General features: G+C 37.4%; 1 protein-coding gene across 2 annotated transcripts; it reads right to left on the bottom strand.

Annotated features, from left to right (window-relative positions):
* Positions 1–6,855: 6,855 nt before the first annotated feature.
* SLITRK6 (SLIT and NTRK like family member 6) lies at positions 6,856–14,042 on the bottom strand. Of its 2 annotated transcripts, XM_075918830.2 has the most exons (3): positions 13,433–14,042; positions 9,893–10,061; positions 6,856–9,481 (listed from the first exon to the last, which is right to left on the bottom strand). In XM_075918830.2, the coding sequence occupies exons 2-3, from the start codon at positions 10,044–10,046 to the stop codon at positions 7,524–7,526; spliced, it is 2,112 nt and encodes a 703-aa protein (XP_075774945.1). In that variant the 5' UTR covers positions 10,047–10,061; positions 13,433–14,042; the 3' UTR covers positions 6,856–7,523. The 2 variants fall into 2 exon arrangements, with proteins under 2 accessions (XP_075774945.1, XP_006122778.2); XM_006122716.5 differs by having other exon boundaries at positions 6,856–10,061; positions 13,433–14,041.
* Between the last annotated feature and the right edge of the window lie 4,821 nt (positions 14,043–18,863).

The following is an 18,863-nucleotide window of genomic DNA, read 5'->3' as shown; positions in this document are numbered from 1 at the left end:
TAGTTTTTTCAGGAAAAGCTACACAAATTGCACTTTTCAGTTTGTGTAGCTTTTTCTGATCTCTTTTCCAGAAGAGGCTTTTCCACCATTTGGCCCATTTGGTCTAGACGAGGCCAAATGGTGGAAAAGCCTCCTCTTTCGGAGGAGTACTTATCCTTTGTAGAACAAGGCATACAGAGCTCTCCAAAAGAGCGTGTTCGCTTTTCCAAAAAAAAAAAAAGTGGAAGAACAAATGTGTTTCTTGGACGCAGCGGAGTTTTTCCGGGATATCAGAAGTATCCTGAACCCCCCCACCCTGCAGTGTAGACGGACTCAAAACTAATGCCTGTATGTGCTTAAATTTAATCAGTGCCTAAGTTTTCAGAAGCAAAATACAGGACAATGTAGCACTTTAAAGACTAACAAGATGGTTTATTAAATGATGAGCTTTCGTGGGCCAGACCCACTTCCTCAGATCAAATAGTGGAAGAAAATAGTCACTACCATATATACCAAAGGATACAGTTAAAAAAATGAACACATATGAAAAGGACAAATCACATTTCAGAACTGGAGGGGGATGCGGAGGGGGGGGAGGTACCTTCCCTTGCAACAAACCCCGTTGCCAGCTTTGTCCACATATTTATTCTGCTGATACCATTATTGGACCTAACCAAGTGAGTTATAAGATCAAGAACACATATTCCTGCGCATCCAGAAATATAATCTATGCTATCATGTGCCGAAAGTGTCCGTCTGCTATGTACATTGGACAAACATCTCAGACACTTCGCCAAAGGATTAATGCCCACAAAACAGATATCAGACAAGATCACAAAGAAAAAACAGTTTCTTGCCATTTTAACCAGAAAGGACACTCTCTCAATGACTTAACCACCTGCATTCTGCTACAAAGACCTTTTACATCTGCACTTGAAAGGGAATCCTCTGAACTGTCATTCATGTTAAATTTCGACACTCTCCAAAGAGGATTGAACAAACACTTGAATTATCTTACACATTATCAAGATAGCTTTCCCAATTATCACCTCTAATACCATTAACTCACAAACATCCCACTCTCCCCACCTCTAATATTGTCAATTCACAGACACTTACCTTCCTTCCCCCCCTCCTCCCGCATCCCCCTCCTGTTCTGAAATGTGATTTGTCCTTTTCATATGTGTTCATTTTTTTAACTGTATCCTTTGGTATATATGGTAGTGACTATTTTCTTCCACTATTTGATCTGAGGAAGTGGGTCTGGCCCACGAAAGCTCATCATCTAATAAACCATCTTGTTAGTCTTTAAAGTGCTACATTGTCCTGTATTTTGCTTCAGCTACCCCAGACTAACACGGCTACATTTCTAAGTTTTCAGAGTAAGAGTTCCCTTAGCACTTGAATTTCTGCCTCTTGGTATTCACACTTCTGCTTCACTGTAGATGTCTGGGTACCTATCTCGTACCCAGAAATTCACAAACCAGGGGAGATTAGGTGTTTCACTGCATGAAGGATTGGATTTGGTTAGAAACTAACTACTACATTCAAATTTTAGTGGGAGGTGGTGGTAGCATTGCCTATTTTATAACTTTTACCCCAGTGATTAGAGTATATGCCTGTGATGTGAAAGACCCAAGTTCAATTTAGACCCTCTGCCAGATGGGGAGAAAATTTTAACTAGGGACCCCCTGTATGTCAGAGTAATGCTCTGCTGCTAAGTAAGGAGATATTCTGATGCAGGTCTCCATCATGGTCTACTGTCAAAGCTGTTTCTTGGTGGATAAAGAATGAATTATGAAAGCAGCTGAATGAAATCCAAGATCTCCCACTTTTGAGGTGGGTGCACTAAGTACTGTACCACAGATTATCTCGTTCTGTCTCTTTCTTTCTGCCTGGCCATAATTGTGCCACTCTGGGTAGATACTTAAATAGTTACTGGTGTAGATAGAAAGAACATGTATGCTTGAATGATTCTGTAGTCCAATGGTCAGGGTACCCACGCTCCAAACACTCTTTCATGATTTATCCAGAGTATAACAGCTTCTCTGGGAGAAAAGGAGAAACTACACATTACACTATTCCATAGTTTGCTAGTCAGACCATTCGCTTTAAAGGTTTGAGATTTGTATTCAAATACTTTCTCTTTGGATAGTGGAGGTGAATTGAAGGTCTTCCGAAATCCATGCACATCCTCTACCAAGTCCAATAAAAATTATTAGGTGGGCAGTAGCCTCCATGTCCTGTTTCTTGCCAAATGGCATAGATGCATTGGTCCAAAGAGAGTTCCTGCCTGTGAATCACAAGTTGATAGAGGTGCCTCCCTAAATCCTGGATATAAAAACTTATCTCTGCAAGGATAGAATTAGTACAAAGCCCTGGCAACAGCACCTCCCATTGGCTAACTTATGTTGTCTGTTCTTGATTACAGTCTATGGTGCCTCTCTTTCCCCATTCATTGTATAGGAACCTAACTCCGGCTTTGTCAATTGCAGTGAATTTCCGTGGGCATAAATGTTACATGTTGTTATGCTCAGTCTAGCTTCTTTCATATATCCAGGTATTTGGTGCTTCTATATTGGAACACAAACTATAGGTGCACATTTGGGGTTGTATTATGCCTATGTATTTGAGTGAGCCTCTGAAAAGAAGCCATTCCAACTAAAGAGTATTTGTCCATCATACGATACCATTGAAAACATGAACAACATCTGGTGTTTTCATTCATTTCTTGTTCTTGAAGTGAGCTGGTTTCTATCAAGTTGCGGCTTTTTCAGAAATTGCTCTGTTGTGTTAAAAAGACAAGGCTGTCTGTTAGCAGATGAGCAGGAAAGAGAATGTCATGCTGTATCTTTTCAGTATGGCAATTAACCTCTCAGTATTGATTCCAGTGGGTAGCTAATGTTCTAGTCAATTTCTGTTTTTCTGAGCAAGAAAGATTTAACATCCAATACTGGGGCATGATCAAGAATATCACAAAGCTAAAGCACCATTAAGGGACAAATCCTTGGATGCAGCACACGGCCTCAGAAGCTAATCCCTCTGCTTTGCTCCTAGTCAGCAATGGGAGACCACACAGTGACCTCTGCAGATGTGGACTCTAAAAGTAATGTGCATACCCCTTAGAGACTTGCCAAGCTCTGCAAATTCCTATCTCCTGGAACAAGAAAAGGGGAAATAAAAGAGTGATGCCTCTTCAAAGAGTGTCACAGATGATCTCGTCATCTTGAAATCAAACGTTTCCCCACTCCACCACAGTGCCCTGACCATTTCTACAAGAGTAACCAGTTATGCTGATGTGTATGAGAAAGTGCACTATGATTGGTCTTCCTCAGTTCACAGACCACTATTATTTTTCCCTGTGACACATTGGTTTTCTTTACAGCATATGCCTTTCTCCATTAAAGTACAAAAATATCCTCTTGAACAGATGTCTGGTCTTCCAAGTTAGCCTCAACTCTTCAGTTTCTCATTCTCTTCAGGAAAAATATCTTTAGATATTTGTTACACAACACCATTTGAGGATTTTATTTCATTTAGAGGTAGTCCTAACTGATTCCTCAGATTGTTATCATGCCAAATGCTGCTGATCGTGGTTACAGATCTGTATCCTGTGGCTTGGGCGCATCCCTGTAAAAAGTATGAACTCGTATTTAGTTTGTAAATCCCTTACAAAAAATGTCAAGCAACTATGTTAAAAGAGATGGAAAATAGTTGATCAGTACCATGGTGAATGAGGCACTACACTAACAATTATATGGTTGTGTCTTTTGTGTTCAGAAGTTTGTAAAAATATCATAGTAAGCAATATTTACATGGGCCATTATTAAAGAGGCTGCCAGGATGACTGTAGTAGGAAGCAAAGAGAAGAAAAATCATGTTTATGTATGTTAAAATCTGTTTTGCAGGTTAAAATGAATATCTGCAAGAGACCATTTTAAATTGTGTTTCACGAGAGAAGAGGCCCCTATTGTTATTTAAGACATTTTGTATGCTAAACTGACGGAAAAAAAATGATTGTATTAGGTACCTTGTGGTGCCTTAACAACATAACAGTTATGTACCTGCCAGCTGCACCAATGTGTCTGCTGAGGTACTATTCTTGCACTCAATTATTAAGTACAGTACTGACATGGGAAAAATGAATCCACTTTGTTTCAGACTGTCAGACATGCTGCACTTTCCATTTTCCAATGTACTGTCTCTGTGAAACACACACAAAGTGTTTAACTCTGACTGTCAGTATAATAGAGGAGAACATGCCACAACAACAGAAAACTCCATCAGGGATCTCACCCAACTATCCATTAAGGACACACTCTAATGGCTGTGATGGAAACATTCCAGAGAACCTCCAGGCACAGACCTTTCACCTATCTTTTTTGCCTAGTTCTTATTGATTTTATTTGTTTATTTATTATCAGGAACAGGGTGGGTGACACATGCCTTAGTCCACTGATCCTTGGATACTAAAATAGCCACTTGGGAGAGCACTTCTGGGGATGATTTAATTTATGCAGGGATTGAACTAGCCCCCTTCTGACCGAGGCAGCAAGAGAAACAAAGTTAGTGTAAATTTCTGCATCCCCGAGCTGTGGTGAGTTGAGCACTGACACAACTGAGCATCTGAGTTACTGTGACATGAATTGTAGTCAACATTTTTCTGATGCTTTCAGTCTACTGTGAAAGAGCCTATTTTTCAGCATAGTTGTCCTCCACGTTCTGCTAAGACAACTTTAGCAGCTTAATAATGTGTCATCTATGCATGTAGCACTTATCTGTAGTCTGAAAGCATTTTGCTCAAAACGAAGCCTAAGGGCCTGTCTCGCCACTGCTCTGTACCATAGAAATCAGAAGGTGTCATTGTACACCCCCAGTCGACTGGTATGTATGACCATATGAGGAGAGAGAAGAATAAGACCCAATTTGTTCCATACTGCTTCTGTCCCCATCCTCCCCTCACCCCAGTTCTGACTTTGAAATCTCTCAGGGTGCATCTACACAGCACCATAGCTCAAAATAAGATACGCAATTTCAGCAACACAAATTGCGTACCTTATTTCAAAATTTAGCACTCTACACAGGATTTATTTTGAAATAAATCACTATTCCAAAATGTCCCTTTCTCCTTGTGGAATAGGGTTTAAGGGGATGTCAAAATAGAGAGCCCATTATATTTCAAAATCACGGGCATGCTCAAAAGATGCAGAACAACTATTTCAGGATACTTCTGGTATCCCAACATAGAGCTGAAGTGTAGACATAGCCTCATAGTCCAGAGATTTGATGGCAGAGAGGGGAGAGAGATGAGTTTGAGGGAACCAATCCATTTATTTCAACTTATTTTAATAGAATATTATATATATTGTCTCTGACCCAGAGTCCACCAAATACAATTCCATAAACTTAATTTGATTTTTGATCAGGCTCTTGCCAATTTTAATTATTACATCTATCAGTATCTCATACTGAAAGATGTTTTGTGACAGAATTTAGTTGTCAATTTTCTAAAGGAATTTATTTTGAGTGCAATAATGGTAACATTAGTGTAACTATATTCAAATCAATATTTCTGTTGTGCACTCTCCTAGAACGTGTGGTGGATAAATCTAAATGATGTTAAGTTTTTGTCATAACCAGAGCAAATGGTGTGTTTTGTTTTGCTACTGCTATACGATTTGTGGGGGCCAACAGGTTTTACTGTCATGGCAATATTATATTATCAATAAAATGTTGTTATGGAAGTATGATTAGATAACAGAAAGGTTAGAGAACAGATCCTTAGCTTGTGTAAAACTGTATAATACCTCTGACATCAATGGCATTATGCAAACTTAAGTGCCAAGAAAATGTAGTTTTCTATCAGATATTATGTTCCTTCAAACACTCCTATATTAAGTGTAGCGAACTCACAGCTAATTAAGAAAACTGCAGTAAGCCAAACTCAAGGAAAGGTATCTTTTTTAGCTCTGAATTTATCAAGTCTATATGTTAGCTTTATTCTATATATTTAGAAGTCTATTAATTGATTCAGCCTTTAAATAACTGTACAATTGGATATCAGAAACATATATTCATGTGTAGTTGATTTACAAAAGGTTTGTTTAAAAGTCAGGAGAAATGCAGATCAGATTTTCTGTTTGGCACAGTGTCAGTCATGCACAGAAACTGAATGGCCTTATTGCACAGTGAACAAGATGCTTCTGTCCACGTGACAACAGAGAGAAGCTTCGTGTTTGATTCCTGAACAGTCCTGAACTTGTGCATGCAGATCTTGCTGCCTTCTTTTTTAAAAAGTGACTTTTAAGAAAATGACTTTTTTTTAAAAAAAAAGCTTTATTTCCACTTGTATTTATAGTGAGCAGTTCTTTGATTTGCTTGAAAGGCACCCAAAATTATTCCTTGTTGTGAACTGAAAAAAATTACAAAACTGTACAGAATAAATAGTTAATATAAATCTAGCTAGACTTTGTTGCAAAATAAAGCTGCTGGGCTCCACACTCTAAGCCACTTTACCTTTTAACTGGAGAAACACGGTTTTTGCTGTTTATGTGGGGCATAATGTAGAGAACTGATACAAACAACAAAATATTCTCTTTTCTTTCCCCACACCTGGAAGTTACTGGCCATTGTGTACTTATTTTTGTGTTTCTGCCAGGAATATTCAAAGCCACCACAGGAGCCAGTCATATGAAAGAAATCATACTCATTAGGTGTACTAATGTATTTACAACTGATTCTCATTAGCCCAGGATTCTGAATTGAAAAAACACCAGTGATGCACAATATTTTATAGCAGCAGAACAGGAGAAGATTGTCCAAATTTGTGTAAAAATGTCAGATAGGGAAAGTAGCAAAAAGCTTTGTTGATGTCTCTTAACTTGTTGGTAATTCTATGTATACATATATTTTCTATCCACATACTACAACAACATGATAAATTAAGTCCCACATAAAAGATACTTAAATGTTTGTAGACACAGAGTGCATATACAATTAAATATCTTTTGTTCTCCATTTTTTCTCTTTTTTTAGCTGACATTAGGTATGAGAGCTTCATTTCCTTCTGCATTTATTATAAGGGAATGGTATGTGCAGTTGTAGACAATGTTCACATATGTAGTGCATATATCAATGCCTAACCAATACATATTAACCTTACCACTATATAATTAGGTGCTTTAAAAATGTAGTCCAATTAAATTGAGCAAAAAGAAAGAAGTACAAGTAACATAAAAATTTTATCCTAGGTTAGGTACAGAATGGGGAGTGCCATACAGACCTTTTAACCCCCCCCCCCAAAAAGAATATGGCAATCTTCCTCCCACAGTTCAATTACCCAGAAATCATGTTTCATTTGGGGTAAGATATATTGCCTGGCATATCCCCATGGCATCCCACAGTGATCCCTGAGTTTTTTTGCTAGGATTACTGCTGTGCTTTAGTCCTAATGGATGACACATTATTATAAGGCACTTTTATTTACAATGTTCTGACTTAAGATAGAATTACAGATTTTTGTCCCAGTTCAAAGTAATGTCATTTTATGTTTGCTGTTCCAGGACTTCCAGGTAGTCAGGCTCAGCATGTAAGTTAGCTTTGAGCTCAAAATATTCATTTTTAGTCTGTTCAAGCAAAACTTTTCTTGGTCTAGAATACATCAGCGTCTCCATTAACTTTAGCTCTTCATGTGTTCCAGGATAACGTACCTCCATGTCAGGCTGGAGCTGGACAATATTTTTCCTTAGATACTCAGTGATCCCTAGCTGCTGGAGTTCTCTTTCTTTCTCAAGAATGTTTCTGTATAAGGAACTGGCATCCTGAAAAGTCAGAAATTCAGCTGATTGGTCTGTACATTTGTACTTCACATTTGAACCTGTGAGAGGAGAACTGTTCTCTCTTTCCAGAAGACTTCTGCGGAGATGATTGGAGTCATTCCCATCCTTTTCATTTCCCTCCTCCTGTTCTTCTGCATGTTTGGGGCTGAAGGATGGACTTCGATAAACTTGAATCATGGGGCTGATCATGCGTTGCTCATAGAGAGTAGGTGTTGGACGTTCAGTTGTGTGGTGTGTGGTTTTGTGACCATACATGCTATAATGGAGATGAACTGGGCTACTGTCCCTCATGTGTTCATCTGCCTGTTTCTTTTTGTGTCTTCTCCGCCGATGCAGAACAAGAACAACTATTCCTGCTGCACAAAATACAATCGTAATAAACACAATTAGGAGTCCTAGGATTAAAACTGAAAGTGGGACAGCATCTGTAAGTGATCGAAGAATAGTGTCTGCAGTATTGGTTGTTGTAGAAGAAGTCGTCACAATTATAAAGCTAGCATGCGTCGGTAGGGCTGGGCTATTTATTAGTCCTGGGCACAAGACTTCACTATTCAGAGATTTCAATTCTTTTTTTGCTAGGTGTTCTGGAGATTTACAGAAAATGTCACCCATCATGGTGTTCTTACTCAGCTTTTGTATCCACTGCTGCAGCCCAACTGAATCACAAGTACAATCCCAAGGGTTGTCCTCAAGCTCAATTTGTATCAGCAAATCCAGTTCATCCAAGACAGTGCTCACAGGCAAGTGGGTAAATTGGTTTGTTTTGAGGTTTAGCCTAGCTAGTGGTACTCCCAAGAAAACATGGGGTGGTAAAGTTTGAAGAAGATTGTTGTTTAAATATAACACCTTCAGTTTTGGCATTGTGTTAAATGTCCCCGGCAAAACTTCCTTGATGGCATTGTATTCAAGATACAAATACTCAAGGTGCTGAAGACCAAGGAAGAGACTTTGACTTAACTTTGTAAGATGGTTGCCATTTAGATATAGCTTCTGTAATCTCGTTAGATTAATAAATGATCCTTCTTCAAGGATTTCAATACGATTGTTTCCCAAATGAAGCATTTCCAGGCTAGCATAGTCCACCAGATCTGATTTCAGCAATGTCTGAATAATGTTTCCAGCAAGAATAAGTTTTTTAGGGTTTGGAGGAGGGGGACCTAAATCAGACAAACTTTCAATATTTCGCTCTTGGCAGTGAATTAGAACTCCTGACAGGATATGGCTAGTGCAGTGACAGGGGACAGGACAGTATATTCCTGGAACGTGAGTAGTTGGCTTTGTGGCATGAATCACTAAACCTGTTTCCTTGGTAGGAGCTTTCAGGACAGGTATCACCTTGGCTGATAAGTGACTATCACTTATAGAGGTGGTTACTACCAAGGGTAAGGACCCTGAAGGATCTTCAAGTTCATTTATAGGGTGAGTTGGACAGAGCAATTCTTTTTTCAGTCTTCTTAGGATGCTTCCTTTAATAACTGGAGGGCTGTTACACACAACATCACCTATTATGGACTGGGGAGGCATGTTTTCTAGCCATATCTTCAGCTGCAGTAAGTCACAGTTACAGGCCCATTTGTTGTCTTCCAGCTGCAGGTCCAGTATTCGACCAATATGCTCTAAAAAGCCAACATATGGCAGTGTCTGTAACTGGTTTCCTCGAAGATCTAAGTGGGTCAATGGCACAAAGCGAAATACGTTAGGAGGGAGAAACTCAATGGCGTTATCATTTAAAATAAGCACTTTAAGTCTATTGAGTTTGCTAAAGGCACTTGCTTCAATCACGGTGATGAAATTGTTGTCTGCTTGAAGAAACTCTAGATTTTCCAGGCCCTGAAATGTATCCTCTTTAAGTATTTCTAAAGAATTGTGATTGATATGAAGTTGCTTAAGAAGACTCAGACCATTAAAAGCTCCAGGCTCAATATCTGCAATATTATTAAATCCAACATGTAGTGAGATAGCATTGATGAGGCCAGCAAAATCATTCATATGTAACATGGTCAAGCCATTGTTTAGCAGGTTAAGATTGAAAGGCCGTGATGGTGGAACATTTATTTGTGATAACATTTTAATACCTCTTTCTTCACAGTTTATAATCAAGATATCATCCTTTTCATCGCAAGAACACAGATTTTCACAAGATCCTCTCATTGAAGACAAAGAAGTCTGGGATTGTAGTAAATCCGAGGCAACCACAACTGAACATAATAAAAAAATCCAGAGCTTCATTGTTGCCAGTAGATCCTGTAAAAAAGAAAAAGAATTGTGATGATTATTTTAAATTTGAACAAAAAAAATTTGAAAGTTCCCCAAACATACCTGGCCACCCTTTAGAAAAAGACACTGATTCCATACCAATAGTAGGACTAGTCTTGATTATTAAATATAGCATGAGGGTCCTAACACAGAAGCACTTCAGTATTTTTATTCTGCAGCAACACTATATGCAGAGCTCATGACAATTACATTCTTATTTATGGAGTGCCATATAAATATATGGTGCTCTGTAGGAAAGCAAAATAAGAAACAAACAAACAAAAAACCTAAACTGCTTCCATCAAAGTTAATATAAAATATTATATTTTTACCTTTGATGGTCATGCAGTGCTACAGTTTTTAGGAACCTGTAACAAATAGGTATTAATGGGAAGGAAGGATATTAACAGATTAAATTAATAGTTAGTATTCATAAAGAAACTTAAATTCTGGTAGGTGTCAACAATCTATTGTCTATCAAATATTTATTCAGTCAGCATGTGCAGGGCTTTTTCTTTGCCTGTTTCTACAACTTATCTGTAACTTGAAATGGAACTTCCTCTGTAATCCTAGCATCCCAAAAGTGAGAATAAAGTTAATTTTCCCTTTGCTTCAATATGAATATTCATGTGCTTTGTTTATATTTTAATTATAGCTATGGGCAGATGCACATACATACATCACCCATAGATTCATAACTTGAGGAAGATTAAATAAACATGTTATACTGATATATATAATATACTTATGCATTCAATATGTAAACCAAGATTATCAATACAAAAAAATAAGAGTAAAGTAAAAATACAAACAGGTAAGCGGGATTCAATCTATTAAATTGGACATTTTCCTCTGAATAATTAATATTAATATAATTCTAAAATGCACACAGCAAGAAATTTTGTCATTAACAATTAAAATTGATGAGGGACATCATGTGCACTGTGTAGTTTAAGCTTTTATCTTGCAAGCCATTGGTCTCAAACTTTAGGATGCATGAGAAATACATCAGAACTGTCCAACTATTAAACCAGGAACAGAAACTAGTGGATATTATACATTCTCGATGAAGTATCTGTTAAGCACCATTCTCACTGAGATGGGATTACTTTGTTACTGTTCATATGAGGGTTCCATATGCATCTTCCTTTATAGCAAAGTTGTCTACCAAAGAGCAAAGATATTTACTGTAGCATTAGATGAAGTCATAAGTCTGTTTACAATCTATTATTAAAGTAAATACTTCCACATTTCCAACAAGAAAAGGTTCTTACTATGAAAAGGATGATTTGAAACACATTTCATGCAAGAACTTGCTTTCAGTGCACTATTTATTCCAGAACTGAACAATATTGCTTGAAGAAACCTATGTCGGAAAGGTCACTTAATCTTTTTAAGTGATCTTTTGAAATGTGCTTTGGAGTGCAGAATGTCATCACACAATCAACCAGCTGAATTGATGCTTTATGAGAAAATTGCAAGGAATCTATGTAATTATATTAATTAACATTCTCAGAATTTGGCCATATATTTAGGCATTCCATTTAATAGCAATTACTGTTTAGATGTGTATCTTATTCTTACTACACAACTCATTTAGACTTCTCCTGTAACTTGATGAGAGGACTTTCACAGGAGGCAATGAGATAATATCCTCGTGAATAACAGAAAATGTTTATAAATCAGTAAGCATCTGTTTATGAACAGTGAGCAGTACCTTACACCACAGTAGTCCCATTGATTTAAATGGAGAAGGGGGCTTTTCAGCATGAGTAAAGGTGATAGAATCTGTCACTAAACTTGTTTGAATCATGTATCTCATTCAGTAGAAACAAAACATATTTGTGTTGTAGCATAGAGTAATTCTTGAATGTAGTCTGTTCAAGTTAGCTGGTTAACCCTCTGTTTTCCCATGAAGTATTGGAAGAGAGACACAATATGCAGACATTGTATACCAAATTATTAAGATGCATGCCGGCATGATATTGTGTAAAAGAAAACTGAATTCCATTCACTAGAATTCTTTTCAGTAACTGAAGGTGAAAAATGAAGATGCTAGTAACAATAAATAGTGACAAATCTGGTCTGTTGCTAGTTAGCTTTCATTTCTGTATAAGGACACCAACATAGTTATGCATTGTATTTAAATGGGAGTTTTTATGAGGGCCTAGACCAAAATTAAGTGAAATAAATCAAAATATATTAATCTGAAATGTATGTTGCATTTTCACACATATTGCAAACATGATTTTTTTAAATGAAGGCCCTCTCATCATTTTTAAAGATGAAAGTAATAACATTTGCAACCAATTGGAAAACATTCCTTTTTTAATCATTATCATACTTTTGTGGGGAACATAGCAAAAATTCTCTCTCTCCTCTTTCTCTTTCTCTCCCTCTCACTCATAAATACACTGAGAGAGAGAGAGAAAGAGAGAGAGTAGAAAGACACTTGGAACTTCTACATTTTGTAAGTCCTGGGGGAGAAGTGATTGGCATCTCTTTTTACATTTTCAGTCTGTGCACTCCTGAGCAAATAAATCTAACCCTGAATGGGCTCCACTATCATTTTAAAATAGCAGATACTTTCATGGAACAGATGATTAACATTATCTTGAAATAACTCACAGTAAATATTGAATATGCATTTCATTATAAATACTGGACTAATTATTTTCTTGTTCATTTAGTGAAGTATAATAAGAAATTTAAGGTGGTAACTTAATTTTAATAAATAGTTACTGTCATTGTCCTTTCCAGTTTTGATTAAAAAAGACTAGTGATCTCCAGAGACTTCCCTACCAGGCAAATTTGCAGTACATAGAGAAGTAGTGAAATATGAGTCCCTTCAGGCTAATTTACAATATGCCTGAGAAGCAATGAAATAATAAAATCTTCTTTTTAAAAATAGTGTAATTTTTATTTGATTGTAATTGTGATACAAATATTTGTAAAGTGACTGATGAAGTATTCCAAAGCCAGAGTTTAAACAAAAGCAGTGTGCAGTGTATAAAATCCTTCAAGCCTGCTTCTTAATTCTGGATATAAGCACAGTCGCATGATGTATTTTAAGAGAATGTCATACTTTAGAAAAATACTTCTTTAATCCACACTCCTGTGCATACTACAGTCTAAAACTACTCTATTTTTTGCCAGCTGAGTGACTACATGTATTGAAAAACTGATCAATGAAAAAAGTACCTGGAACTGTGCTTGAAATATTAGTAGGTAAATCTATACACATTTCTATCATTTAAATGTAAAATGATGCAAAATAATACAGGCAAATAAAATCAGAGAGATAGAGAATAAGTGAGGAAATTCACTTGAGATAATTAGCTATCTGGAAGCTTTCTTACCTGTACTGAAACGACACTCTGACACGGTCAGTAATGCACAGTTTGAGCAGATGTTCAAATGCAATTCAGTTCTCAGTTCCTTTCTATAAAAATGTACACTTTCTTCCAAATTTTCACTTTGCTGCAAGCTTTTGTACAGCTCCAGCTGCCTAAAGTTAAAAGCCTGGGTCAGAAAATAAAGTACACAATGGTTCACTGGAAAAAAAATAATGATAATCTCTCAGGCAGAATGCACACTTAGACCATCCTGAAAGCGGTTGTCCCTTTTGCCCAATTAAAATTCACAGCATACTTCCCATCTATGCTGACTTTTCTGCATAAGGTTAACCATTTGCAAGCTTTTGGATGCTGTAAATAAACAAGATGTTCAGCAGAGCTTAAACTGATCCCTCTTGGTTAGATTTTTAGATCCGAGCTGCTTCTGTGTTCTCTCTCTTCTTTCTAGTCTTTCTTGTTACCTCAGTTTGTTATTAGTCAGATTGCCAGGGGCTGGGAGGTAGGCGTAAATAAAAAGACTTCTTGGCTTTTGACTCAGCCTTTAAGCCCTTCCCCTTCCCCATCAGAGAGCTTTAATCTGCCAGTGTCATTTAATACAAGATACAGCTCCACCTTGGGACAGCTCAGCTCCACCTCCTCTTGTAATTTGTCTCACCTTCTCTTTTCCTTTTCTAACTGAACCTTCTGCAATTAAAATCCAGCTAAATCTGCCTTAAATCACTTAAGATCTATTAATGGCTGTTTTTTCAAGACAATAAATCTCTCACACAGCTCCTGCAGTTTTTTTTCTGTTTGCAGACATACAGTGAATGTAAAATCTCTCTAATATGCACTTTAAATGCTGAAAATGCCCCCAGATGAAATTCAAAAGTCCTTGTTTTCCAACTAGCAATAGTGATAAGGGAAAATCTTATGTTCCTCTGCAGCAAACTGCCAGTGATCATGATATGAAGTGTTTATAAAAGTGTAACACTGAACATTAGAGCCTTACTCCAGTTCACCCAATGTGGGAGTTTATATAGTTGTGTGTGTGTGTATGTACAGTGGCTTTAGAGGTTTTTCTTTTGCAGCAAAAGCATTTTATGGTACATTGATGTTTATGTTCACGAGTGAATGCAGGGAGTACACTTTAACCCACACCCTCCTCTTCTCTTTTGGAGGGAATATCAGTTTGATTTTAACTGACTGCTTTCCATATGTTAGGATAATATATTGGTATTAAAGCACATGCTTGTGTATTCCGCTTGGCATTAAACAATGTGTTTGCAAAAACTGACTCTTTCTTAAAATCAAGTTAATATTGAAATAATATGTCCACTGGGATTCTAAACATGCAATTATTAACAATTGTGTATTACATGAAAGACTACAGGATTGTATGTCCCAGAATTTTCAGCCAACTTCTGACACCCTTAGTTAGGCTGAGCATTGCTTTACTCTAATAAGTATTCTTATTGACTTCAGAAGGGCTATTTATAGAGACAACTACTATTCCATATCACTAGGATCATAATCTTATCCAGTTTCTGTAGGTGCTCATAGAATATCAATAGGCTGATTTTTAGTTTATTTGCCTTACTTGACAATATTTCACAAACATTTTGACAACCTCTTTTATATTGCTAGATTGATTGAAAAATATTTTCAAACTGGGGTTCTTGGCAGAGGGTATGTCTAGACTACATGGCTCCGTCGATGGAGCCATGTAGATGAGTTTACTAGACATAGGAAAATGAAGCGGCAATTTAAATAATTTAAATAATTGCCGCTTTATTTACATCAAAATGGCCACCGTGCTGTTTGGCGGAGCAGCTGTTTGGCGGCACAGCGGGGCAGTCTGGACGCTCCGCGGTCAACAAGGGAAGACTTTGTCGACCGCTCTGGTAAATCTCATTTCACGAGGCATAACAGAAAGGTCGACAAAGGCTTCCCTTGTCAACCATGGAGCATCCAGACTGCCTTGCTGTGCCACCAAACAGCTGATGAGCACAGCATGGAGGCCATTTTGATGTAAATGAAGCGGCAATTATTTAAAATGCTGCTTCATTTTCCTATGTTTAGTAAACTCCATCGACGGAGCCATGTAGTCTAGATATATCCTAACTATGACAGATCAAACAATTCAAAAGGTTTTTTTCAGATTTGCACTCCTAGTTTGTATACGTGAGTATACAATCTTAATGTTTTAGGTTGTTCAATACAGTGAAAAAAGGAACCTAAAATGTTCACAGAAATCAATTACATTGATTTAATTAGGCAGAGTATTCATGAAAGTTTTTTTGTAGTTTCTTCCAGTGCTAAAATGAATGGGACAGTTCCTCAGATGTGTGAGCTCCCATTGCTTTTTTCTCCAAAAAACTTTAAGATTTATTATTGGTCAATGATATTTTTAACTGAGGTCTTGATCCTGCATTTATCTCTGCATGGATGTTCACCTGAACTTATGTGGCAGTCAAGGCCTACTAACATATTGTTTGCAGTGACATTTAAGTATTTCCCAATGTCTCTGGCATCTATTAATCAAAGAAAATAATTCCAATTAATGTAGCTAGTGATCTTGCACTCAGGTTTATGTTGATGAACATTCATGTGCATAATAAAATCCATCAACTTCAGTGGGACTCCATGCTTTTACAAATATGTGACCATTCAGCTATGACCACATGACAAGGAAACTTAATTTGACTTATACACTTCATCTATACACCTAATTTTAAATTATATAACGGAAGCCAACAAAAGGTCTAAGGAGAGAGATAGAAGGGTTACTGCAAGGAAACATTACCTACCCAGGAAACTTAATTTTTAAAGCACCTGTTTGTAAAATGTTTTTGAGAGATGCTCTCCCTAAACAGAACTGTTCTATAAATGTTAACCTTATCAATCACATTGACAGTTCTAAAATTTGTGAAGCTGCACTAAAATAGCCACAACTGTCAACCTCACTTAGTTCCCAAAGGCCCTAAAAATTTTATGACACTGCTTTTACTTTTTCACAAAGTGCAGAATCTTCTCCAGATTATAAATAAGCATACTATATCCTTCTTATCATACATACTTTCTATGTATTTTTCTAATGACAGAGAATTCTCTCCATTATTACATGTAAACATACATATGTAATCTATCATATCTACAATGGTTCAACTTCAATCCATGAATACAAGGAAGTCCAGAATTAAGGCCTTTTGTTTCATTCTTTACCGAGCTGTTGTGAGTCATTCTTTGTTATATCATATGTTGTATGTGACATGGTGCATAGCCAGATTTAGGCATTTCATACAAGTTTGAGAAAAAAAATCACTTTACTCTGAATTGAATGATTTGTTAATTACTATATAATTAACATATGGCAGAAATTCAATTAGTATTTTCTATTTCCCTCTTAATTCTCTGTACTTAATAATACCCTCACTTCAATTTCACAAAGATTGGAAGTGTCTCCTTTAAAAGCTGATGGATCGGTCAAGCAGTCAGTCAATTTGCCCTGCTGCCAGGACCATTTCTTACTAAAGAGATTTTAACTCCATTAGGATACGTGGGCTCTCAAGAAGTCCACATCCATCCCATCTACTACCCATGACTTTCTGTCAACAGTGTCACTGACTGAAATAGATCTGAACTTTTGGCATCAGAGAAATCAGTTGTAGTAGAGGAACTCTGAGTAGACAAATCCTTCCTGTTCCTAGTCTCAGACATTCCCTCCACAGCACCAATGGTATGGAGATATCCACAGTCTACCTTCAACCTCTCATATTAGCCCTTTTAGGGTCATGTATGTAAAACAGACATCACTCCACTCCCATAAAAGGACAACCAGAACTTATTCCTTAGCTCATAGAAAAATAATATGAGACAGATCCAGTATTTTGCCATTACTTGCAAACTTATTTTCCTCATTTTCTGATTATGTTCCAGCTTTGCCATCTCCTCCAGCTGACCACAATCAAGGTTGTAACAGATACTGGCAGAGAATCTCCATATCTAATTAGAGCAGGTACAGGACTCACAAAATAAATTCCTGGATTTCCTCAGGATCCACCCAAATAGCACTCCTGATGAATAATGGCATATTGGAATCTAAAAGAGCCAACAACATATGCCACTACACGTAAGTGGGCAGAGAAGTGTTACTTTTTCCCAGAATAAGAATTTGAGTTCTATTTACCCAGCTTCCATCTAACTTCCTAGCTGTTCACGCTGCCACAGAAAGACTCAGGGATTCAGAAGCAATCCCCACCGAAAATGAGGCTAAATGCCTGGTCCTTCTGGGGCTAAAGGATATTGATTCCCCTGATTTAGAATATCTGTCTATCAAATGCTGTTCTATATACAGGATTTTCTAAAGTATTCTAAGTTTGTAGACCTTAGAACAAAGTGCAATTTACTTAGAAGGAGAGGATTTACTTTCAGGCCCTTTCTAAAGAAGACAAGTTGGTAATGTTCCCTTATATACATAATATTGGATAATATAGCAATCATACTCTACATAAATAAACAGGGAGAGACAATATCCATTCCCATATGTAGAAGAAGACAACTTATGGAATTGATGTATGAGGTGCTACATAAACTTATTGGCAGCAGCACTCCTAGGAACCCAGACTTCGCTGGTGGACAGCTTAAGCAGTCATTTTTTCATTGATTACAAATGGGAGTATCAACATCTTCATTTCCAGGCAAACAGGAAAGTCAACGGCTGTGTCTACATTGGCACCCTTTTCCGGAAAAGGGATGCTAATGAGACACTTCGGAATTGCAAATGCTGCGGGGATTTAAATTTTCCCCACGGTATTTGCATGAACATGGCTGCCGCTTTTTTTCTGGCTCGGGGCTTTGCCGGAGAAAAGTGCCAGTCTAGACAGGTATCTTTCAGAAAATAAAGCCTTTTCCGGAAGATCCCTTATTCCTACTTAAAATCAGGAATAAGGGATCTTCCGGAAAAGGCTTTATTTTCTGAAAGATACCTGTCTAGACTGGCGCTTTTCTCCGGCAAAGCTCCGAGCCAGAAAAAAGCGGCAGCCATGTTCATGCAAATGCTGCGGGGAAAATTTAAATCCCCGCGGCATTTGCAATTCCGAAGTGTCTCATTAGCATCCCTTTTCCGGAAAAGGGTGCCAATATAGACACAGCCCAGATGTATTGCTAAAGGGGAGTTTTAACCCAGTAATGCATCACTGATGCTGTTTTATTCCCTTTGATAGATCACTTGAACTATGCCTTCTCTCCTACCCTGTAGTACCCCAGGTTCTTCAGAACATTTGACAAGAAAGAGGACAAATATTTCTTACTGGGCCTAAATGGTGCAGAGATTTCTGTTTTCCCAGCCTCCTACAAATATCAGTCTATTCACCCAACAGCATTCAATCCTTCTTTGATATTGTGACTCAACAGAAGAGCTAAAGAAGGCATCCCAAGCCAGATTTTTTTCATT

Source organism: Pelodiscus sinensis, chromosome 1, assembly GCF_052426305.1.
Source record: "Pelodiscus sinensis isolate ZL-2025 chromosome 1, ASM5242630v1, whole genome shotgun sequence".
In the NCBI taxonomy this organism is placed as follows: domain Eukaryota; kingdom Metazoa; phylum Chordata; order Testudines; family Trionychidae; genus Pelodiscus; species Pelodiscus sinensis.
This window is presented reverse-complemented; position numbering and strand designations above follow the sequence as displayed.